This window comes from Argiope bruennichi, chromosome X1 (genome assembly GCF_947563725.1).
Source record: "Argiope bruennichi chromosome X1, qqArgBrue1.1, whole genome shotgun sequence".
Lineage (NCBI taxonomy): Eukaryota > Metazoa > Arthropoda > Arachnida > Araneae > Araneidae > Argiope > Argiope bruennichi.
The window spans coordinates 48,257,896-48,285,067 of record NC_079162.1 but is presented as its reverse complement, the minus strand read 5'-3'; the positions used below and the strand labels follow the sequence as shown (position 1 = coordinate 48,285,067).

General features: G+C 27.2%; 1 protein-coding gene across 4 annotated transcripts in view; it reads right to left on the bottom strand.

Annotated features, from left to right (window-relative positions):
* LOC129958594 (nucleolysin TIAR-like) overlaps positions 1-27,172 on the bottom strand; it is a 1,061,871-nt gene that overhangs the window by 984,001 nt on the left and 50,698 nt on the right. For all 4 annotated transcript variants that reach the window (XM_056071175.1, XM_056071177.1, XM_056071176.1 and 1 more), the window contains exon 2: positions 12,213-12,311. In XM_056071175.1, the coding sequence (XP_055927150.1) occupies positions 12,213-12,311 (99 nt within the window). The remainder of the gene's footprint in view (positions 1-12,212; positions 12,312-27,172) is intronic.

The following is a 27,172-nucleotide window of genomic DNA, read 5'->3' as shown; positions in this document are numbered from 1 at the left end:
CCTATATGTCAAATTTTGCTGCAATCAATTTATCCGTTTACGTTGTATGACGTTGTTTATAAGGGAAGTTTAATTATAACCACCCTTTATATTATATTATATATATATATATATATATATATATATATATATATATATATATATATATATATATATATATATATATATATATATATATATATATATATATATATATATATATAACCAATAACAGTTTAAAAACTTGATAAAACAACAAACCAATACCTCTGTCGTCGATTCAGTTTTTTTATGCATAGTTAGTTACAATTTTGTTTAGATTGTATTAGTTAAGTGTTTAATCAATCAATGTTGCTTTGTTGAAATATTTTTATTTATCACTAGCTGACATACCAGGCGTTGCTCGAAATTAAAATCCTTTCATGCATGATATTTTATATAAAATTTTCTAAAATACGAAATCATTTTATCGTCTGAAGTAATTTTTAATTAAAACTTGAATATCAATTGAACCAGATAACTTTTTAAAAGCATCGATATTTAATTTTCTCAATAAGTTATTAATATTCGTTACATTAGCTTTACGAATTTTATTTCAAATGTTGAAGATGAAAAATATTTAAAAGATCATTTTGTGTTAGTAAAAGCCCTAATTTAAAACCATTCAAAACATTGTAAAATAATATATATTAAAATAAAAAATATATAAAAATAGTAGCAAAATAGTTCAAAGTCTTATGGTTACCTAGCAAAGGAGTGCCTATACTATACATCCTTTGAAAATCGCCTGCATTAATTTTTTTTTTCATTCATATCAAACGAAGGCAAACTGCACAGAAAAAAATATATATCTTTGAAAAGGAAAATTTTTGAATTTTGTGTCATGTAAAAATATTTTTTCTGTATTAATTTGCTCTGAATTTACTGGGGAGAAAAGGCAAATTTTTGGTTAATTTCCAATTAACTGAATATTTTTGTACTTTTTAAAATTAACATTATGTTTTTTTCTTGCCTTAAATAATAAATTCGCAAAATTTGAGTATATTAAGTCCATCTGTTTAGAAATAGATATGGAAAACGCATACATATATAGTCACTCTGAAATTATTTATACTAAGATTATTCCGATTCATTACAATTACATTTTTTCTTATTAGTCTGATCTGGCTTAGATTTGATAATCAGCAGAGCTTAGTAGATTTATTCTTAAGCTTAAATCAGAGAATTCAATTAAATTTTAAGTTTATCAAAATTATTTATATTAATAACAATTTTTGCATCGACATGATGTAGCCATGAGAGAATTCAAACAATAAAGCCAACACTGATTTAGCTAATTATTACTACTGCATTAATAAAGAGGCTTAATAAAGAAAATTCCCCGAGAATTTTTCAAAAGGCAGATCACACCAGCGGAATCTGGAAAAGTTTCTTAAAAGTCTCAAAGTTTGCAAAGGAATTAAGACTTTCAACAATCCGTGACTGAATGAGCTTAATTATCGAGAAGTAAAGGAAAAAAAAATCTTGAACACTTTTTTTGTCTCAACGAAAGCTTGTGCAAGTAAACTTTTTTCTGCTTTAGTTTTCTACCTCGAGAGTAATCGTAATGAGCTGATTTTAATCGTGCTAATTTGTGAAATTTCATAATGAAGCTGTTTTCTACACACCAACATTTTTCAGAAGCGGAACAGCATTATTATTATTATTAGCTCATTCTCTCGCAATTGCACCGAATGTGGCACTTAATTTTTATCACAGCCCAGCAAACCACATTATAGAGCACCTTTTCAGCTCAACCTTGTGGATGCCTTCGCCTTTAAGAAGAAAACTCTCCTAGTTTGGGAGAATACTCGGCCAATTTATCTGCTCACCGAGTCAATGAAACAAGCATCATTAGCCGCTGAAAGTAATGAACAAGGTACCTTCATTCCCGGCGGTCGTAAAGAACAAACACTGTGTAAAAGCTCTCTAGCAACAATAATAATGCTACATTCTATAGCCAACTAGCAAGGGAATTAAGCGTTTGCAGTCTATTTCCACAAGCAAAATTGTGCGAAGTTATGAGACTCGGACGTGAGTTGTATAAAATCAGAAACTAAAGTGATGTGTAAACGTCCGAAATCCGCATGGGAGGTTGCGCAAATAATAAATAATAGACTCTTACAGGAACATCAATTATCGTGAGAGAGTAATTTAGTAGTAGATACTGAAAAATCCAGGAAAGAGGCTAGATAATCACTGCTAAAGGAATAGAAAATTTTAACTAAATTTTGCGGCTAATTTTCTTAAATTTATGATTGCTGAAATATTTTAGAAAAGAAGCTGGGAACACGGAAATGCTTTTAAGAAAAATTAAAATTAAAGGAGGATAAAATCTAAAGACATCCCATTACAAAGAATGTTCTGATGAAGAAGTAGAAAATTCATTTCAATTTTAACAAACGTTTGGAAGATAAGATTTGCAGTCGACAATTTGTACCTTACCCATACTTCATTAGCTATAAACAGACGAAAACACAATTAAGGGTGCAATGAAACAGAGTAGCAAAATCATACACCAGGTGATTTGAGAACGCAGACATTGGATAAGACAGGGCTTGAAAATTCCTGTCTTTTTGTTACAGTTTACATAAAGAAGAAGAAATTCCATGCGAATCACATTTGTACGACAACAAAGATAAGGATGAGGTTAAACAGGTGTATCAAAAGTTAATTGACCTCCAAGTACTTATATTGTGTACATTGCGATTTTCACGAATTGATTATCATTCTTTTATGCTACATCCCAAGATTTTTGTGGGCTAATGTGTTTTATTATTACAGATTTGAACTATAATATGATGTTACAGAATAGGATATAAATAAAAATTCGCTTCGTTGCACAAATATTTGAACTTATTTACAAACATTGTATCTAAAGAGAGGGTAAAAACACCCAACAGTTAGAGGATTATGCTAATTTTAAAACATTTCAGGAATAGTTTGGAATTACATATACCTTAATATAATATACAAATAATATGTATTCTATATTAAGTAAGTGGATTGCACCAGCTATTTTTAATAATTTTGGTTGTATAATAAAAAATATTTTAAATTTCTTTGCTTAACTTGTTCTATGCTTTTTGTTGTGCTATGATAATAAACCTATATCATAATATAGGGTATATAGGGTATAGGGTAATTAGGTTTATTATCATAATATGATAATAAACCTAAACCTATTCATATAAAATTATAATGTATGTAATTTAATGTAATTTAAATACAGTAAAATACATTCATACAAAGCCTATAAAAGTAATCAAATTTGGAAGGTTCAAAAAGAAGTTCGCAATTTTTACAGGCGGTTTTTAAAGTGTTAATAAATTTAATTAGATAATTTAGGTACTTCTATTTTTCAGCAATAAAGACATTTTTGTAAAAACTTTTTTAGCAATCGATATAAAATTTAATTTTTTTATCTATATTTCTTTAAATACTAGGATACCTTACCCTTCTTTTTGAAGAACATAGAACTCATCAGTAAAACATCTCATTAGTGATGTTGAAAATAAAATTTAAAAATCCATCTGCCCCAAACTGTATAGCTAATGTTATGATTAATCCTTATATTAAGAATGAAATAAAATGTAAATTTAAAAACATTCTTGTCAATAACGACAGAATTATATTTTGGTTTGTATGTAATTGGTAGAATTTACAGTTTTTGCAATAAACGGAATTCAAACATGAATTTGAAAACACCCATCCCAAGATCAACAAAAAGAGATACATCGAGTTGTGAGTAATTTACAAAATTTCAGTTAATTGAAATCAAATATGAATTTAAAAATGTTGATGCCAACAACAACAAAAACGATCCTTCGGTTTGTATGCAATTCATAAACAAAGAAAGAAAGTGAATGGCGATAAAAAAAAAAAGAAAAAAAAAAGGTCGTGAGAAATTCGTGTTTTGGAACAGACAAGGAATATACTGAAAGAATAAGATCAAGAAGAGAGAAAAAACACAGACGGAAGAAAGAATGTAGAGACAAAAAAGAAGTTAAAAGAAGTATAGTGATAGTGAGAGATTTCTGTAAAGGAAGACCTACCGATCAGAAAACGGAAAAGACGAGAAAAGAGAGAATAAAAGCTAGGACCAAAATCGCTTTGTCAATAGCAAGCGGCTTTGCCTTAGGCACTAATGCTATCTGCGATCAATTTCGTGGATCATCAGCTGACTCAAATTTGGCACACGAATGTGCCGAACACAGATAAAAAATGTTATTGATACACGGTTATTGTTATGAGCTACTCTATGAACTATATGTACACTCCTAACTTAGAGAAGATGGACTTTTTTATGTACAAATGTTGTTTTGAATAAACTACTAGGTTTTTATCCGTTTAAACAATCGCAGATAAGAATTTCTTGGATAAGAATATTAAAATAAAAGGACAAATAAATCATTTTTTTATTTTTTTAAAGAAGGACAATTTTTATATATCTTTTGTATTTCATGTAAAATTTAAAAAACTTTTAAATTATAAAAAAATGACAACTTACTTATTCACTTACAATTTCTTTAATACGACAATAATCGTTACATATTCAAGAGGAAAATTAAAATTTCAAACTCTTCATTTTACTTAAAAGGAAGGTGAGCATTAAAAAAAAAAATTCAGTCGTTCATTATGCTTTCGGGAAGTTCTAGATTTAGCTTTTAGGATCATCCAAATATTTTACTTTATTGTTTCATTAAATAAAAAATGATAAGCATTTTCCTTTAATGTTACTGCGGTGGAAATTACCGAATAAAATCACTTTAATAATAAAGCTACATATATTAAATATGTTTCTTCGAACTCGTAAGATTTTAAAATCAAATATATATGAATTCATACATATATTTACCATATATATCTGTTGTTCTGAACATGGGTTGAAAAAATTAGGGTATTCACTAAATTAATATTTATTTTCAAATTATATATTAAAATTTATTTATACAATGATATTTAATTTTAATTATCTTTATACCTCGGGTATTTATTTATTTTGTTTCTGACTGACTGCACTGATTCCATTCTACTAAATTCCCCCCTCCCCCAAACATTTGTAACTATTTGTGTATTTCTTACTTTGTTGTTTAGCAAAAGAGAGTATGGAACTTTAAAGCTCTATTGCTTGGGTATATGGCATAAGAAAACTAATTTAGCATTCAGGCATAGATTTGGCATAGAGGCAGTTTGTCTTAATTACAGAGAAATAAATACAACATTCAGAATAATCGAGATCATATGAAATATATTATACATTTTTCTGAAATATAATGCATGCAAAATATGTCTCTTAATTATCAAACTTTTTAATTTATAGTCTGCATTGTCTTAAAGATGCCAGCACCCTTTAAAAACTGCCAAACCTTCCATATCTTGACATATTTGACAATACTAAAGGCATAATGTCTGGGGGAAATATTTATAATGACATCTCATAATTAAGTGTCTGGTGAAATAAGCTAAAGTTATATTTAACTTTGAATTATGAATGAACATACGACTGCCATTAACTTAATTAGAGAATTGAATGAAAAGTTTAGAGAATAAAATAGACATATAGGCTTTTCACGTGAACATTATTAATTAAAAGAAAATGAGTCAATAACTGAAAGATATTTTTTAATACAGTCTGGTATATTTAGAGACAAATGTCAATATTCGATATCTGAGTATTTTTCAAAACATTATACTTTTAAATCGATAAAATCTGATGAATTTAACTTAAATTAAATTATATATTAAAAATACGAAATAATGTGTTGTCTTATAAAGAGTAAACAATACAAATAATAAGATAACTCTGAGAATATAGGCAAAAAATAAATCTAAAAATCATCACAATTTTTAGAGCGCTTTCTTTTCAAATCACTTTTTGAAACAGAACACTAAAACAGAAAAATTCTAATCAAAATACATGGGATAAAACCCGGAATACGGGTTTCCTTCAAACCTTTCTTTTCCAACCATTCAAGATTTTGAAAAATTCTAAAAAATTTAAATATAAGTAGTATACAAAATATTTTTTTCCTTTTTTCATTTTTATTTATGTATATCACAATATCCAAGAAAAGAACGATTCGATTCTTGTGTCGTGACAAATAACTTCCAATGAAGAGGCTAACAGATCTAAAAGGAAATTATTTGCTTGTTTAAGCTTTAGTCCTTACTGTTTTAACAAATAGTTTGCTCCAAAAGTCTGTTTAAATATTTTTCAAGGTAAAAGGTTCTCACAAATATAAGCTGAATTACAAACAAACCCAGCGGAGAAGCTGCAGCTAGGATTTATTCGAGCCACAGACTCGGTGGAAGTGAAAGCAAGCAACAGTGTCTTCAAAAAGCCAGAAATTGGAAACCAAGAACGCCCGTGTTTGCTTTAGTCCGAGTGATTTTTCTGTTATTTCTCCTCTCTGTCTTTCTTTTTCCTTCCTTTCTCTTTCTTTCTCTCTCTTTCTCTGTCTGTCTCTCTATTCATTCTTTACTACCGAGCCAATGGGCGTTAGAAAGGGCGCCCTAAAGACGCAAAATGAAAAGGCTTTCGGTTCTAAGGGACGCAGATGTTACCTAAGTCCTCCCCCTTCAAGAACAGAGCTTTCTCGCGACTTGCCAGATGGTCTAAAGTCTGGCGCATGCGTGGAATAAGAGAAAATCTCTATTTTGACTTACATTTGGTAAAATTTTTAAAGTTCACCCTTTTGAAAACAGGTGGTGAATGAAGGATAAGCGTTACTTTTATCACGCTGAATTAAGTTAGAGCTGCAAGATTATCGCTCTGGCACTTGTAGAGCGTCATAAGATTCATTGTCTTGGGTCATTTCGCGTCCCAAAAATAAGATGCAAAAGCAATTTTCAAAATAGTTTAGAATTCTCTGCGGGATCGTATGAAATATCTCAGTTGGTTATTTCTGGCTCTTTCTGCGAGTCATTTTATCCAAGGTTTATTACAAACCTGAAAGGTGGTTTTACGAATTTGAAAAGTTTTATGGAATTTTTGTGGTAAAAGGCTACGGGTGTTTCGCTATGGTAATCGAATCGATTTTGAATTTTTTCAGAGAGCTTTTGAACCGTACATTTCTTTACTCACAATTTATATTATGAAAGGAGCAGATATTTTCGAAAACATGTTAACTGTAATGTGATACTTTATATGGACAATCTATTCTAATTCTAAAATAGAATATTTAAAAAGCTAAAATGATTGGTCGAAATCAGGAAGACCGGTAAGTTGTGAGTCTTCTCAATTGTCTAAAATATGATCGAAATCATTTAATGACTGATTCCGAATGATTCAATTAATTTATACAACAAATATTGGAATCTTAACTCTCATAATGAATTAACAAATAGTTTTCTATCAAATTTTACTTTTGAATATCAAAAATAAAATCTAGAAGAAATCTTCAAACTTGCATCGAATCTTTTTATTAATTTTTCAATTTCTCAGAAAAGTATTCATCCTTTTCCAATGAAAATAGGATTTAAAATAATTGATAGTCCTGAATGTCCAATTCAAAATGGATTTGATTATTTAAAGAACACTCGCATTCTGTTTTGTAAAAATTACTACTCATTCAATTTTACATGAAAATACGAGTAAATTTCTTAATTTTTTTATTTTAATAAGCTTATTTTTAAAACATTCACATAAGATGTGTACAGTGTATATCTGATAATTTAAAGGCGCACATGTAAATGATTGTGAAACATCATTGAGTTCATAACAGTTAAATTTTAATTTATGTAAATTTGATTATTTTGTGTGAGGGAAATATACTTCCTGAATGAATTAATTCATTAATTATACTTTCTATAATTAGAAAAATTGCACAATTCTTCAAGAATCTTAAAGAAGTGAGTAATTTGAATATAAGGAATGGGTGTCTGAAAAACTAATTCTTTCGAAAATAGTTTCATTCTAAATAGATGAAAAATGACATATTATAAGTTGCATTAAAGAAAATCAATTCATTTTTTTTCCTTTCAGAAGAAAAAATATTTCTAGTAGCCTGATGAGTATTTAATTATTTATTAATAGCAATATTTTTAATTTGCGAAATTTTAATTAAAATTTTCAAAAATATTTTAAAATAATTTATAAATGTTAAATATTAAACTATAATTTCATGTCGGACCAGTAATCTTGAAAAGTATAAAATAAATTGAAATCTAAAATAAAAGTTACATTTAGTAGGAATTACATTCAAGGATTCAAGCATTAAAGAAAAATCCCCTAGGGTTGTGTTTCTCTGTCAATTGCATATCAAAATCGATAACTCAGCTTACTTAATACAGATATTACGTTTGTAATTCTTCAAAAGTAACTATAAAAGTAATATATTGGTATTTTAATATTTTTGAGGATTGTTACTTATAAATGTTTATACATGCAATTAAATTAACGGAAAAAGAAGATGATGAACATATCATAGGAGAAGGAGAATGTACCAAAAGGAGATGATGAGCATAATTTCTTTCCATGCAATTTTAAAAACAATTTTATAAATAAAAGAATATACTTCGTATTATAAAATTCAGTCGAATTGTTTTGATTGTACAGTGTTTGTCAGAATGACATTACATATTGATATAGTAAAAATTGTTCAATTATTTTAATAATATTTCCTTTTTTATTCAATTTAATTAATATAATACAACTGATAATTAATTGATACATTGTTAACTGTAAATAACATTACAAAATAAAGTTATAAAAAATTAATAATTATCAATAGTTGATAATCTATATTTTACTGAAATTGTTAGCATTAAGAAAAGGTATAAGACATATCAATTTTAAAGTTATATATGTTCAGTTTATTTAATTTCTAATAATTGTGAAAAACTGCGTTGTTTAGTGAGAGAGTATGTAATACTTACATATTAATCATATGCTATAATGATAAAATTTAAATATATTTTCGTTTCCCTGTAATAAACTTTCTGCTTAGAATTGAACAAGAACATTGAAAGAAATATGCCCGAACATTTAAACAGATAGAAATTGAACACGCAGAAAAAATGTATACTTCAAAGGCTAAGATTCTAAAGAGGTAAGGTATCAGATTTTTATGAAATAAGGTTATCATTCAGTTAAATTAAACTCGTTTGAAATAAATAGTGTTCTGAATATTACCATGAAAAGACGCTTAAACTTTATTGATGTCGGCAAATTTCAAATTTATTATTATTAATAATCATGTTTATAGATAAAAACAATTATTTACTTTTGTAATTTTTTGAAGTTATTGGCCATATGCTATATTGGAATTTTATGTTTATTTTTCTGCTAGATACAAACTATAAGAAATTATAGCTTAAAATATATTAAAAAAATTTCGTAATACAAAAGGTTTACATGGATGCATTTAAAATGCAGTACCATTGCCAATAAAATGTTAAACTATGTTAAAATGTTCATCCTAGAAATTTAAGCAAAATATTGAAATAAGAGAATAATATTTTTTTATAAATTAGATGGAATATACCTGGAAAGATAACAAACCTAACAAAGTGACTCATATAAATTAAATTCGCTTAGTAGCTATTCAAAAACTAGTATCATTAATCAATGAATTGAAGAAATTTGAATAATTGACAGTTTGATCAATATCTTCAAAATATATTTAAATTTGTGGATTCTGTTCTAATTTAATGCTTGTTATTTAAGATAATTCTTATCAAATAATTATCAGACATAGATATATTTTTTCATTTCATTAAAATAATTAATAGTGAGTTCCTTATATTTTTTATTCTTCTAACATACAGATAAAAGTAAATATTGTTTCAAAATAATAGCATCTCTAAGAATATGTTATGACCTGTAAAATTAAGTATTTTGCTTTCTTAATAAAAAAAAAAGTTTCCAATCAGACTTTAAACAGAATATCGAACATATATGCACAAACAGTTTCTCACAGAAGAAAAAACATTCTTGGAAAAAATAATAACCCTAACTAAAGCGAAACATTCAAATTAAGTTCGCATACCAGCTGTTCAAAAACCAACAGCACCAATCAATGGATCGAAACACATTTGAAATAAATCACGATTTGAATGGTTCCATCAAAAAATGCTTAGTTTAAATCCGTAGAATGAAGGAAAAGAGATTAAAGAAAAAGAATCGCGAGAGATCTTTAAACCGAATTCCAGTATCATTCCTGATTTTCATTTCTCCAAAAGCCAAAAATTCAGAAAGCGTCTGAATCATTAGCATTAGTGCTCTTATAAATGACTTTGGATTTTTCCAAGTCGGATCAAACTTTAGTTTAAAGAGGAAGTATATTTTTTTCCATTCCTTCAACTACATTTTTCATTAAAGACGAAAGAAACTGATGTTCTAAGGTAATTTATTTGCGGAACTGCGATATGAAGAAAAACCGATTCGGAGATATCGTTACTTATCTATATACAAAATTATCCTTTTGCGTTATATAGAGAAGATGTGGAACACAGACGTATCGAGATTTTCAGCTAAATTTTAAAGTGATGAGGATTAAGTGGAAGAAATTTGTCTGTTTCAAATGCATTTCACATTTAAATTCACAAAATGTTATAATCGATGCATTTTTCTTTATTCGCAAAAATCATTTCCATGTTATGTAGTTTTTTCCTTCATATTTAGAAAATCTAGCCGTTATTTTTCTTTAAAGATAATAGATCATTTTACTATGTAATAAAATTCCATCGCAAGTTTACAAATTTAAACATCGATCTTACTTCACTTCAGTAGTTTATTGAATTCTCTATCATCTATTTGAGTATTCTTGCAAGATGAAATTGAATTAAATATTTCATATTCATTCTTTTTTATTTATTTTTTTTGTATCTTATATTCCAATAAAATGCATCATTTTACTGATTCGTTATAATAGTACTATAAATTATTTATTTCTCAAGTCTATTTTTGTGTAAATTTGAATTTCACTGAACTTTTAATTTTTTCACATCTGTATTTTATTTAGAGCTTTTAGAATTTCTTCAGTAACTAGATTAATAGAGTAGATACGTTTATTTTAACAAATTCTATTACCATTTATTATCATAAAGTATGACGAATTATTTTGATTCGATTCAAATTTTTGATGTTGTTTTGGGAAGAAAATACCTATTTCGAGCAAACATTTTAATTTGAAGTATTTCTATAAAATGTGATATTTATGATAACCACTGTTTAATAGTGAAACGAAAATAGCATATAATGCCATTTTATAGCGAGAATCAAATGCAAAATCAAATTATTCAAAAAGAAGAACAACTGCCTAGTTGCACCCTCTATTTGTTGATATTTTAAAAAATATCTATTTAAATACAATGTATGCACATATGCACATAAGATCAAATATTTGTAACATGAAAGGACCTTTTTTTTTTTTTTTTTTGCTTAGTAACAGTACATTTTAATTCAATGCTGAAATAAAGATAACACATTGTTCCGTGAAAATCTGGAATTCAGCATAAACTAGACTAAGTTTCGTAACTCTCTTATTCCAGTAACTCTTTTCCATGTAGGTAAGGTACCACATATTAATTTTTTGTTGTATTTAATCGTCTATAGTTTTTTGTATTTTTTGGACACAAAATGTTAGTTTCTTTTTTAAATAATCAGTCAGTAAGAAATGGTTTAATTCATTTAAGCTGTATCAATTAGAGAAAATAATTTCTGTTTACAGAAACTTAAGTTTGGAAATAATTTCAGGATCAATTAATTTCATGAGCTTAGGTTTGTATTTACCGTCAATAGGACAAAAAACTTCAATATTAATCTACTACAAATGATAACTTTAAAAAAATTGGTTAACATTCTTGTCGCCTTACTTTTCATTTAACAACCCCATCAACCACGCTTACACATGTAGATGCAAACCCCCCTGAATTTTGGTGGAAAATTCAAATTCTATTCTTGAAGTTTTAGAGATTGACATTTTCTGGAACAAATAACATGGGATGTCATAGCATATTCAAAACTTTGGCAAAAATTGAGTAGAATTGAGAAAAAAATTTGAAATTTTTGGCTGATTATTCGGGTAATAGCAAAAGATATAAATATACATTAAGCCAAAATTTTATAATTATGTTAAGCCAAAATTATATAATTATGTTAATATGAAATGGTGTATTCAAATCTAATTCGCCTTTCTTAGAAATCTTTGATTGAATAATTTTAGTTCATAAAATTATGTAAAAATTACCTTCGCGACATTCTGCTGCCTTTTATTCATGGCAAGAAGAGTAGCTGCCGCAGATTGATGGTCAGCTAAATCCACGAAGCAGTAGGGGTCATTACCAGGCTGAAACATAAAATAAAATATTTATTATTTCTTTGTATAAATTAAATTTCTTTTCAAAAACAATACCTTCAATATAGTCCTACTGCTTCGTGGATTTAGCTGACCATCAATCTGCGGTAGCTACTCTTCTTGCCATGAATAAAAGGCAGCAGAATCCACGAAGCAGTAGGGGTCATTACCAGGCTGAAACATAAAATAAAATATTTGTTATTTCTTTGTATAAATTAAATTTCTTTTCAAAAACAATACCTTCAATATAGTCTTTATTTTTATATTGCAATCTCGTGACAACACCATCTATTTTCGAGTAAGAAAATCTATGCATTACTTTCAGTTTTAACCAAACACTTCATATATCATTGAAATAAGCATATCTTATGAGCATCAGAAGTAAAATAAAGTAAATTTTTAAGTCTAAATGGATTATTTTGAATACTATATATAATGTCAGAAATGAATGAAAATTTTATCCAATACAAAAGCAGAATTATTTTAAATATATATGTTAGTCAAATATAGAAAATGTCAGTGTGCCTTTGATTTATTTACTTGTTTGAGATTAAAAAGAATAACTTATAATCATATTATTTTATCACAGAATTCGAATTGTGTAAATATATTTCAATAAAATATTATTTTCCATTTGCAAAAGGAAGAATAAAACTGGTTGTGTTTCATCTATACTAAACGACATGTCATTGTAAACCTTATATTTTCTCACATAAAGTCACATTTATTTTAACCAAACCTTTGATCAAAGTGAAGCTTCATTTCATGACACTCGTTAATAGGATCCTCTCAACCAAATGTTCTTAAATATTTTATTGGCTGAAGTTTCATATTTTTAGTTTATATCATTGGAAGACGTGATAAAACACGTCATATTTCGTTGAATCATCAAAGTAATAGAAACTCCATCAGCCATCTGTTTTGGTAATTTCATATGTGTTGTCGAATGTCATATAAGTTACTGTTTTGAATTTTTCTCATTAAATTGGAGAACAAAGTATTACGATAAATGCTTGTTGTTCTGCACAGAAACATTAATGCATCTAAAATTATCTCCATTTGTACGTTCAGAAACTAAAAGGTAGAAATTGATTAGATTACCGGAAATATACATATTTTTAAGAATATATATATTGTTTTGCATATAATAATGCGAAACAATCGATATTATAAACCAAGTAAGAAATTTAAAGTATGAATACCTTTTATAATATAGCTTTTAAATTGTACATATATTATAATAGTACCAATTAGTATTTCAATAACGTATTAGAAATAATTTTTGAGTTGCTTTGTTTTTATTGCGTTTCCTTAATGTTTGTAATAAAAGATAACTGAAATCTCAGTTAACGGATGTGGTCAAATTCTATCTCAGATTTCCATAAAGCATAAAAATGTATTTACGTTAAATATTAAACAACACCTTCTTATTTTGGTGTGAATTCAAGACCCAAAAGCATTAAGTATACAAGAAATTATTTCACTGGAAAAGGATATATGTCTGAAATATGAAGCACCTGGATGGTTGCTTGAAATTTCCTTCAAGATAATTCATAACAAATCTACAAGAAATATTTTCTTAAGCAAAACTGAGTTTTTTTACAGAAAAAAGTATGAGGAAACACTTCAACCGAAAAAATTATTAGTACAATTTACCAATTAATTTCACGGAAAAAGTACCATTTGAGTATCAAAGATGTCACTGAAGTCACTGATTGTCTTTCAATCACGATGTATCCCAAAAGTAGTTGGTGGACAAACAATCTAATGTGTCCAAATGAAACAATTCGCAGTGATCCCTGGTTTCGACAGCTTCTTTTGGTTTACTTCGGGGATCGATGCAAGGTGTACTCTCCAATAACGCTTGACTAATAACGCGACGTGTTATTAATTGAAGTGCTTTGCGTCGTTGTGACCCGCCCTGACGGGACTCGCGACGGCAGGACCATTCGCAGAGGTCGGTAATCTTTGGTAATTTCGAGAGAAATCGGCGAACGTTTTCAATATTCGGGTTCCCACCCCATCTAATTACATATATTCCAGTTGTTCAGCCAGTCGCCGAATGCTAGATCCAAAATATCACTCTGTTATTGGAGGATAAACTTTCTCTTAACAGGCGTGGATTTTCACTTCAAGAGTCGCAATTCACTGGAGCACACAAGCCTGGGAAGTTTTGAACCATAAGTTTTAGATACATAATCAAGTGAAGGCCTTGAGTTTAACGGGCATTGAAGCAGGGAGGAATAAATGGAGTAACAATTCGCCCGATTATCCGCGCTCGCCTCTACTCTTAATGGTATGTTCCTTCAATTAAGTTCTCCCGCGTTTCTATAGCTAGGGGCAAAGAACATTATAGCTTGGAAATGCTAATGCTCATGTTGGACTCCTGCGAGAGAAATTAAACCAATAGCTTGTTCGGACGTAGATTTATAGTGAAGTATTTTCTACTTAATATCTGGCTAGAGTCGAGAATCGTGTTCGCACTTTTAACTACAATTACCTTTCACCTTAACGGCTGGACTCCCATGTAATAAATAAAAGTCGTTACTGCAACCGTACTGTAAAAGAGAAAGACTATAAACATTGAAATAAGGGATTGTGTTTATTTGGAATACATATTCCGTGTAACTGATTTAAAATCATTTCCACACCGTAACACTGAATCATTCGATCTTTCCTCAGAGAAATCGTTTACTTTAGCAGAACCTTTATTTAAAATATTTATTAAAGATTTCCTAGCAAATCTGGGCATTTATCAATAGATCATTGAGTGGAACATTGCTGGTAGCAATTATTTTAAATTGTTATGTCCTCTTCTGTTCTTTTAATAAGTTTTCGCTTTGGTATCTGGATTTTGGCAAATTACCGTCTCTTTGTAATATTTATCAACTGTTTTAACGAAGAAAATTATATTTATCTATCCTTTTATAATTCTGTTTGCACTTTTTTCTCTTGAAATCGAAAAAAAAATTGTTCTTATTATTAATTTTATAATAATAAATTAAAATAGCACAGAAAAGAATATTAAAACCTTGACAATTATTTCTAAGCATTTAATTAATTATAAATTTATATTCCGTAATTAAAATTAAAATTGTACATTTAGGCTAACAGAACACTGAAATTCACATATATATTGCGGTTCATATAACGGGCAATTAAATGGATTTTTATTGTAAAGTAAAAATATTAATACTTGTTAATTTATAATTTGAAATTCAGGTTTTATTTAAGGGAACAGTGAACTTTATTAAGCACTTTTTCGAATTATTCTCTAAGACTTATGAAATTTTTATAAATATGAATTAAAATATAAATACGTCAAATTTCTTTAAAAAACTTTTAAAAACGAAATATATTATTTTCTTAAAAAATTAAATGATATGTAACTTTTAAAAATTTCAAAATATTCCAGGCGACTTAATTTTAATTTTTTCCTATTATTTTTTCTTATTACCCAATATAAATTTATTTATTATTAACTGCGAATGATTTTGTAATTCCAATTCAATGCTAATTTTTTAGAAATATTTTCATGCACGCTTACAGTAATTTCATGCACGCTTTTCATAGGAATTTTATGTTTTTCTAAACTAAAATTGACTTTTAACTGTCTAATAAAACTTGGAATATAAAATGCATACCCTATTGTTTTTTAATGTTTAACGGAAAATTTTATTTAATTTCTTCTAAAATTAAGATACTTGGAATATTTCAAAGATATTTAAATCCAATAAAAATATCATTTTGAGAAAAATCATTAGGTTTACTTTTTTCCTCTAGGTTTTCAAAATATTTATTTTACTGAAATACTTTATAACATCACTTTAGTTGAATATAAACATGTATTTTCGTGATGAAACAATAAAAATAAAATTTCCTGTTTTCTTCCCTTTTTGCTTATTTCAAAATCCATTGTCTCCTTAAAACTTTTACTAATAGATTCTAGTCCTCATTGCTTGGTTAAATTTTATTTATTTTTCTATATTTATAGTTAAATTTGGCGTATATAGAACCAATGTCTCGTGTTATAAAAATGACCACATGATCACAGACACCAGGAAAATTACTCATTAACTATGCAATTAGAATCCAGTTGCAAGTATCAATTTGCTAATGAATGTTGTATTGTTCCTAAATTAATAATGCTTTATGAAAAATTGTTGAGCACTATACGAATTCAATTCGGTTTTTCAAAATAAATTGCAAACTCTAAGATGAAGTTCAAAACAGTGAACCAAAAATCCATCTAATTCCAGTTGCATTTTAAGTGCATAACTAAATCCGTTTAAATTCGATGCCAATATGTACCGAATGAATTCAAGAAAGTATAACACAAATTTTTAGACTTCAAGTACTTATTTTCACAATACACTTAATGTAGGTAATAACCATTAGAATTTACCAGCTCTACATTAACATATGGTTTATCTGTGTTAACGCCATGTAATAACCTACTTAAGCATAATATTTCCTAGTTGAGTGTACTTTTTCTCTTTCGGATCCTCCTTAGTCATAAATTCAAAACACATAATAAGAAAGCACAGAATTTCAAACGAAAACCGTCTATGCTTTTAAACATTATTCAAAAATAGGGTTAAGCTTACACAAACAACATTTAGGCATATCTCATGAATTATGTCCGTGACTTTATATTCTCCTTGTCATTATAACAAGAAGGATAAAAATGCAAAGGAAATGCTACAGACATAAAGAGAGATTTTATAAAAACAAAAATAGCTCTCTACCATATCCATACCACTTCGCTTCAGCACATTATTTCACCTTATTATTCAGCATTTATTCGGAGTGCTTCGTTCTATCAGAAAAATGCAAAGATAAATTCCCCTCTTCCATAATAAGTAACATTCTCAGGGCTCTTTCTCACCTGTTTCCTTCATACATATATGCATTATCATGTATGCATTAACGAGCGCCAAAGGAGTCAACCATTTTTTTTACTGATATAAATTAAATTAACCCTTCTTTTAGTTACGAAGCTCAGTACTGTTCAAGCAACCGACAGAGAAACTATTATAATTTACAAAGCATGAGTTAAATTTGAAGGTAAAGTATATTATAATCAATTCATCATTAAACCCTTTCACTGAGGCCCTTAATACAATAAAACGTTTCTAGTGTTGCTATAAATGTTAGCTTAAATTTGCATTAAGGAATGTTTCTGGTTAAATGTAGCAGTAAAAGCAAAATTTAATTAGACGATTGCAGTGACAAATTACGAATTTGTATAATGGTGCAAATTTGAATTCGTAATAACATCACATCAGAAAATTAGCAGCTATAAATGTGCAAACACGAGAAACTGCGAAATGGATTTGGCTAAATATGTGCATTATAAATAAAATGAAAAATTATCAGCTTATGGAAGTGTGGGATGGTAAAATAAAATCTTTTCTGAAATGCATTATTTATTCATTGTCATTAATTTAATCAGATTTAAGCCTTTTATTTTACTCTTTCGTAAACAAAACTGATTTCAAACAATTTATTAAGCTTGGCAGTTTTATCTATTAGCAAAGTCTCTATTAGCAGACAGATATTCTGCAATATTTCATGGTATCTATAATGTTTGTAATTTAATAAAATATTATACAATATTATATAATAATGAATAATATTTGTTGAATATTGTACAGAAAGTCAGGCTATATAGTCAGTCTTCAATAGAATCCCGTTCTGAACCTTCCTCAAGGCTAGTGTTGAAAATGCGTTTTTTCATCCACTGTCAGACGACTGCCAATACAACTTGTTATTCATTACCCATACTATACCCAATTGGATGGATGTTCACGTAAACAATTGGATTTATCTTTCATCATTTTTTTTTACATAATGAATTTCCATCAGAATAGGGTCAATTCATATGATGGTATAACTATAGCTTACATGCAACTCTATAAGCCATCGAGCATCTAAGTTCAAATTATTTTTATCCGAAGGTTTCAAATACAAATATTTGCAAGAAATAAATAAACTAAGTTTATGCGGGCATCAAAAACAATACTTTCAATGTTATAGAAATACATATTTTATTTCGAAAATACTCTGAAAAACGAATAAAATGTTTTTTCTGAATGCATGGCATCTTTCGCAATATTTTTAGTGATTATTAGTGATCCATGATTAGTTTCAAAATTGATTCCGAGTGAATATAAGTAATTCGATATTTGACAGGAGGCTTCATTTCTTTCATAAACAATATTAATTTCTTGTTCTGAAAGGCTTCCACATACGGAAACAATTTTAAATGCCTATTTTAAAGTGTTTTGAAACCTTACTGGCAAATAATTCTAAAATTCTAACGCCACAACTTCACTGAATTTTACCCTCCAATCTGAATAATTTTGGATCTCGATTAGCTCAACTTGCATAAGATTAGATATTTAACCTATATATGGAAAAAATCGTATTCCTTTTAAGTATTTAAAATTTTTAAACATGAAGTTCTAAAACCTGAAATTTTTTAAGCGTGTTAATTAATTAAATAGCTAGCCGAAACGCTAATTCTTTAAGCAACAGTATTTCGAGACGAATATTTCATAAAAATATTCATATTTAAAGGGAAAGCCATTTTTGAGTTTCAATTAGGTATTCCTTGAAATCACAATCGTTGTAAACTCTGTTATTAACAACAATCTATAATTAGGAGCTTTAAAATATCAGCTACACATTTTTAGTTAAATTTTTATTACTTACTATTATCTTTACTGGCTGCAGAGATATTCACTAATAAACACTTTCGGTGTGACCCCACTGTCTTTGATTATATTTGTATTCCAAGTGTTTTATTCAATGCGTAATTGATTTAAAAATTAAAATAACATTTTTCATTTGTCACAAGGACTTCGATTTATTTGGTATAAAACATGTAATCCTCTATTTTACAAATCTATTAATGATAATTGCATTTCAGATGCAAAATTTGGAAACTAAAAAAATTAAGTGAAAACGGTGAAAGTAAAAAAATAACATGAAACTGATTTAGTGCATATTCGAATCATCAGATTATTACCTGATTCAAAGAACTATGGAATCTCATACTAAAGATACTTAATATTATAAACAAATGTCGCATCTTAGAAAGGATTGTAGCACCTCAATATGTCCTCATCTTAGAAAGCATTCTAGCACCTCAGAGTGCCATTTAACTCCCTTGTCTAAAAAGATGTTCAGAATATAACAAACCGTCACCTGCAATAAAGCTTTCAATTGAATTGATGCATGGTCTTTCAATTCCTTTTAATTATTTCCACGAAACCCACCCCCAATTTTGTTAAGCTCATGTGATTAAAGAGCCTTCAAATCAGAATTTATAATTAGAAACGAATAATTTATAGTCACTTAAAGTAATTAAAGTAGTCCATTTCATGAATTAATTGAATCTTCTTCCCAAAGGTTTTCAATGGTTTAAATACAATCCGTATGTTTAAAATAAAATGATACAATGACTTTATCTATTGCTTATCTATTTGCTAAATATTAATAATTCTGGTAGTATAATATATAACGTATGCACATTATTTTTGTTTAACTACAGTAAAAATTCTTATTTTTAATTCGACAAATAATTATCTTTCAACTTATCATAGTAATATTATAATAATAGTTATAATTATGTATTACGAAATAATAATTAAATATTCATTTTCAATTAAAACTTACTTCGCTGCTACTTAATGCTCCAATAATTTTTACTTTCAAAATAAATTTGGAAATTTAGGAAAATGCATGTATCATTAATTCTTTTGAATTAGAGATAGTATAACATAAAATCTCACAAATCTGCTGGGGTGTTAATGAAAATAACATGTCATTAAACTGTTATGAACGAAGTAAAAGAATAAATAAATAATGGGGAACAATTCACATTCATATAAACTTATGTATATATACGAGAAGTCTATTCTCATTGCTCCCATATTTATTTTTAAACCATTAGAGATAAGCATAAATTCCCAGTTAAAAGAATACTCAGAATAAAGTAGACAATTATATTTTGTGTTGATTAAGCGCATAAATATATTTTAAAAAAATGTATGATTTCTAAAATTGTATAACTACTACTCAATTTTTTATATTTAGTAAAATATTCATGGCACACTGATATTTTAAATAAAGAAAATTCCGCATAATTCCACAAAAGAAATTACGCATAATTTTGTCTTAAATTTACCAAATCATGAAGCTTTGAATATTATTCATTTAGACCATTTCAGTGGCACCATGATTAAAACTTAAGCTTCGAAATAACTTCAATGTCACCTTACCGATGCACGTCGTTTCTTTGAGTAAGCCGTTGATCTGTATAAAATAAAGGAATTCAAAGCTTCATTACTCGGTCAGTTTGACCGTAGAAGAATCAAACATGGATTTAAAATATTAATGTACCGATAATATTTTATTAAATATATCTAGAAGAACTGTATGATTGCATAAAAATTTAAAAAAATTTAACAGTATATTTATTCAATTAAAGAACATAAAATATAATTCTTTTCAAAATTATTTTAATCAGAAGTGCATACCTCATTCTTTTGGTTTAGAATTAACCAATTTAGTGGATATAAGGTGTAATGAAAAGTTTGCAATAATTAAATAAGAGAGTAAACGAATAAATATATAAATTTGTTCAGAGTTCTGTTTTTATATAATTTACAAATTCCCAATGATCTAGTTAAATTAGAAGAAATCATATTTATAGCAAAACTTATTTTTCGCGATGTTTCAGATTATAGATATTTCCCGCAAAAATCCTAAGCTTGCAACACAATTGTTTAATTTATGTGTCTAATTACATCTTTAATTATTCAAACAAAATAATTGATTCTGGTTACTTTTCATGTCCACCTATCTATCATCCTTGACGTAAGCTTGTTCTCGGCCGCGAATCATTAGACAAATTATTTCAATTGAATGGGGTAATCGATCAACAAGATTAAATAATTCAATCTAAAATTACTAGCATGGTTTATTCTCAGTGCTGATTACTCGCAATTCTCTAGTTTACGAAATATTAATATTTATGTGGTTAATAAAGACATGTAACTGTTCGCGCAGTCTGTAAGATGTGTTGTTGCAATCATCTATTAAACAATTCTAAGTTGTTAAATATTTCAGTCACATTTTGGGCGTTGGCATATGCTATCCAGAGTTCTCGAGACTTTGAAAAATGCGAGCTATTCCTAAATATCACTTTAAATTTTATATGAGGAGTAATAATCAGTGTGTTCTAAAACGGTACACAACAAAGCTGGAAATTATTGATTAGATGATTGAAATGCAAACAAAATCTTAATTTTAAAAGTAGCATAATTTCACAAGTCGGTTAATTTTATTCCTTCTATTTTCAATGACATATCTGTTTCTACAGAAATAAAACGAGCAATACTATTATTGAAAGAAGATGGAATTATTAACAGTACTAAAAATTAACAGTTTAATATTGTAATGGAATTTCATTTCTGTTGCATTATATAAAGGAATTCTCAGTCAACAATTTTTGATACTCCTTGAATTATTTGAAAAATTCATATACATATGAATAAAAATCATTTAATTAAAAATCAAACATTTCCCACATAATTAATATTAAATCGCTTTTTTTATTTTTTTTTTATTTGTTCCGCTGAAGTATTTTATATCATATATCAGTAATTCCAAAACAAAAATGTTTAATAGTTTCTAAAAGCACTATTTTTAGTTAATTATCATTTATAAATATATTTTAGACTTAATCAATCAGCCCACGAAAATTTTTGTTATTATTAAAATTTTTTGCCATAAATACAATAAATTAAATGCCAGATTTGAAATTGAAAGGAAATACAATATATGGCTGTCAAAAATCAATTTATTGCTACAAAATTTTGTGAATTTCATGATTTAAGGGGACTTGATACCCCAAAATCGATGACGATGTCGATTATTGAATTTTGTGATTAAATTTATCTGTGGGCCTGTGTCTGAATTCTTTGAGAATTTCAAAACGATCAGACAAATATTTATGAAGTTATTCTGACTAATATGAAGTTATTCTGACAGACATATTATCGAGGGACATGCCCTTTTCCAATGTTTTAATTTATGTATTTACCAATAAGCCACCAAATTTCTTGATTTTCGGCAAAATAATACATTTTTCTGGAAATGTTACAATTTACTCATTTTTTATTTGTATTCTTTGATATTTTTAATAGTTTTTCTGTGTTAATTTCTGCCCATTTAAGCCATTTTTGAAAAGAAAATCAGCGTTTTCAGAATTGCAACAAAATTTATTACTTACTTTTTAAATACCAATAGATTTGGAAATGTCATGAGTTACAAGAAAGGTGAATTATTTTATTATGAATAATAAGAGGTGTTGAGAGTGTAAATCATATTTCTAAATAAAGCAGTTTAAAAAAAACTCTTTGGATTTTTGGTCTTCAAATTCATTAGTGAAATCAAAATTAATGACTCTGTGTATGTTCTCTGGAACATTTCGATTTCGACAAAAGAGAATTTACAACTGTGTTTAACAATTTAGTTCAGTTTCATTAAAAAAATAGTGATTAAAAAGTTAGTTTAATTGTGTTTAAACAAATTTTTTTTCAATTTATTTTCTAGAAACTTTGCTTGTTTCAAATTGTTTTTTCGATTTATATTTTAGTTAAATCATTTGTAATTATTATTAGACTTAATAAATATTTGGGTAAAAAAACTTAAGAATGATTTACTAAATATATTGAATATACGGAATTAAATAAATTAAAATAAATGAATTTTTTATTACTATTTCCTAATTATTGATAAATTAAACTACAGAAATTGTTAACTATGAAAAATATATAAGCTTATAAAATTATTATTTTCTCGCTTAAATATATTTGTTGAATGTTGAGAAAATAAATTGATTTAGTATATGCTATTTGAATTACAATATTTCTGTACTAGACTCTATAAACCTATTTTTCTTAGTTTGCCTTTTTCGAAATCATGCCTCCTACAAAATGTTAAAAATCATACTCATCTTATTCAAACTTTAATTTTTTTATAAGTTTAGAAATATCAACTCAATAAAATTATGCAGAATTTTTTTTTAATGTTGACTAAGTTTTTTTAAATAGAAAATAGAAAAATCGAATAATTTCTTTAAAAAATTGAGTAAACATTTTTGTTTTACTGACACTAATTTAGATATCCAAAATCAGATGCATAATTCAACATAGTGGTTCTTCAAAAAAAAAAAATTCGTTAGTAAATATTGAAAATTGAATGATATGAAGTATTTCAAAAATGCTAATTTTTAAAGAAAACTTTTAAAATTTTCAACATAGAAAATATTTTAAGAATCTAAAATTCTGAACAGTATGCATTTGACTACAGCAAAATAAAGCAGATTATATCGAAATTAAAGAAAAAAATTGGGGATATCGAGTCCCCTCAAATCAAAATCAACATAATGATATTCAAAAGCACAGCTATTTAATACATTACATTTTTTTCATACGAAAAAATCTTAACAGCATTATTACCTAAATATGAATGTAGCAAGAAAAAAAATTTTTTAATGATTTTTACTAGAGCTGAAGCGTTTCATCACAGAGAAATAACTATCTTAAAAATTAAATTAATGGCACAAATTTGGTGATATAAGGAAAAATAATGAGACATTTTTTTTTCAATAACTGCCCTCATTCAGTTATGGGATTTTCCGTCAGCCCATAGATTTTTTTATACGAATATTGACCTTTAATTAAAAAATACTTTGTAGAATTACCATTTTTAATGGAGAGTTACAGATTCTTTTAACATGTACATAGAAAACATAAAAATGATGCATAAAAATGTATAAATAATTTTTCTTCTTATTTAAGATTGTTTTGCCTTTAATGAGACAGATGAGTTGATATTAAGGAAGAAATGATTAATTATTTGATTTTATATGATAAGTAACATAGTTTAAATACCAAGACTTCTTTTTGCTAATAAAAAAAATTGCGAAATTTAAAAAAAAATATTTAAGAGAAATACCAATTTTAATGATTTCATTTAAGTAAAGCAAATAAAACTGCAATATATTCAGGAACAGGGACAGGCACCTATCTTAATTATTACAAATCTAAGTCTTCTCAAAATGTATGTCATCGAAATATATCCTTCATTGCAAAATGCTATATATATATATATATATATATATATATATATATATATATATATATATATATATATATATATATATATATATATATATATATATATATATAATGAACTAGAATCTCTCTTTCGCTGAGCTGGAAGTTTAGAATGTCATCATACAAAGATCTGAAAATGATAAAAACGATTCCTAGTAATTTGTTAATAGTTAAAAAAAAATAGAAATGCTTTCTTTTTGTTGATCGCAAGGGAGCGGGCATAAAATTAAATTGAAGTTCTTTAGAATAATTTTTTGAACAATAATGACTGTATTTTATAAAAAATATTATAATTCGGGATTTACTTTCTGTGATAAAAGAAATACCAAGGCTAATTTCTTTTGGTCATGTAAAAGTTTTATGATTATAAATATAAAAGTTTGCTTATTATATTAATTATTATATTTATAAATTATTACTTATATATTTATAAATACCATGATGTTTTTCAATACCGATTAAATTTCCAACTTTGTACTTCATTGAAGCAAAATCCGGGAGAACCTCACAGATACAAACATCTCAAATGCCATAAATTGTATTTTATTTCACTATTAAACAATAATTTCCTGTGAATTTTATGCATTCTTTGCCATAATTTCTAAGAATAATTTTGAAATAATGCACTAAGTGCGTTTTTGAAATAATAAAGGATACCTTAACTTTACACGCATTCATTTAACTTGACCAGTTTCACTTTTGAAAAAACGGTGTTTCATAATCGATTTTTCATTCACTTTCTTATGTGTCAGAGGTTGAAATTTTGTTCATTTATGTGATCTTGACTATGATGCAGTATTTGAATATTTTCAGAACTTAATTATCATTTAATCGATTTATTTTATTTTATTTCTTTATAAGCGACGCAACTAAGTAGTGATTTTGAAGAAATGTATCAATAAATTCCACAACATTTATAATAATAATGCATAAAATTGGCTAAAAGTTAGAAAATTGTTTAAAACAAAAGAGTTTTACTTTTTAATTCATAATAAAAATGTATTTTAAGAAACCGCTTTTATTAAATTTATTTGCTTAACATTGGCATGTGATCTTAATTTAGGTTAAAACCCACTTTTCAGATGAACCTAAGTGAAATTATCTCTTTTGTGAATCACCTTTCTATAATCAAAATTTTTATTTGCCTTTTTTAAATGAAATCACTTACTCACGATAAACATAGAATTTCTATGAGAAGATCTTTTTCCTTATTTATTTATCGCAATAAAGAAAAGAAAGTGAAGTTTCTTTTCTTTATTCCGGTAATCAAGAGGAAACTATTGTATTATGCTGTGGGAAAAGTATTTGAGGCTGAATAGTGCTCATCCTGAATTAATGTTTCAGTCTTAATACTTTGACCTTTCTTTTGTGCTAACGTCTTTGTAAAATCCTATTCACAATGTATAAAGATTGATTCACAAGTGAATGCTAAAAAATCTAAGCCTTTAGAAAAAGGCTTTTTTTTTTGTGAAATGTCACGAACTTCTTACATTTTCATGTTCATTCGTATAGAGAAACAGTTTAATATCAGAACAATTTCATTATTCGCAAATATTATTGCCAGATATTTGAAAGAAATTAAGCTTTCTATCTCAGCAAATTACTTAGCTGTGGAAATGCTCTGAATTATAATTGCATTAATAACATATAATGGAAATATTAAGCACAAATTTGGTATAATTTTAGTTTTTAATTCTAGGTGTTTAGAAATATTTTAGTAAAAATCGAAGAAACAACAAGAAGAAATTTTAAATCTTTTTACCAAAGATTTAAAACAAGTATAACACTTGCAATACTTTTAATTTTATGTCTTGAAAATTTTCATATTGGTTGATTCGATTAGGTTTTACCAAAATTTAATTATTAATTTCTTAGAACTAGAAATATTTTTTTTAGAAATTTACTTTTAAAGAAATAATTTTTATATATCACATGAAAGTTTTGCAAAGTTTTCGCTATATGTACCTTGCACGGCGCAGAGATCTTAAGTATGGCAAACTTGATTCGATGGAAATACTGATTTGCAGAAAATAGTTAAGAATGCATAATTTAAAACTAAAAATAATTAAGAACTGAATAGCTTCTACAGCATTATACCACATCATATTCATTTTCTACCAAAATATATACCAACCCAGACAATATTTATAATGTTTGCATAACCTAAATGAATTAACAGAAAGGCCTACTTCATAAACTCAGTGTTTATTACCATTTTCTCCCACGCAGATTCAAGAAAGCGATACTTTCTGTAATATAATATTCTCCGCGGAGGTAGACAAAGTTTGTTCAGGTAGAGTATACAGTTTAAAATATATCCTTAAATTCTGAACTAGGCGAAGCAAAGGAAGGGAGTATAAAATTGAGCAGGGTAGAGTTTTGTAACCGTCACCGCACAGAATATTCTGTGGACTTCGATTCCAGTGCATAAACTAACGTTTTTGGCATACAAACTACTAAGATTTTCGCAGGTTTCACAGGCTGTCTACCAGAAAGGAATAAGAAATGCGGTGCACGCAGAAAAAAAAACGAACTATGGGATACACAGAACGTAAGGTATCTTAAAACTTGGAGGGGATAAAAGAAAAAAAATGCCTATGCGTGTGAAAAATCTAGAGTAATATATGTTAATGAAGTTAAGCCTAAACTTAAGTTTAA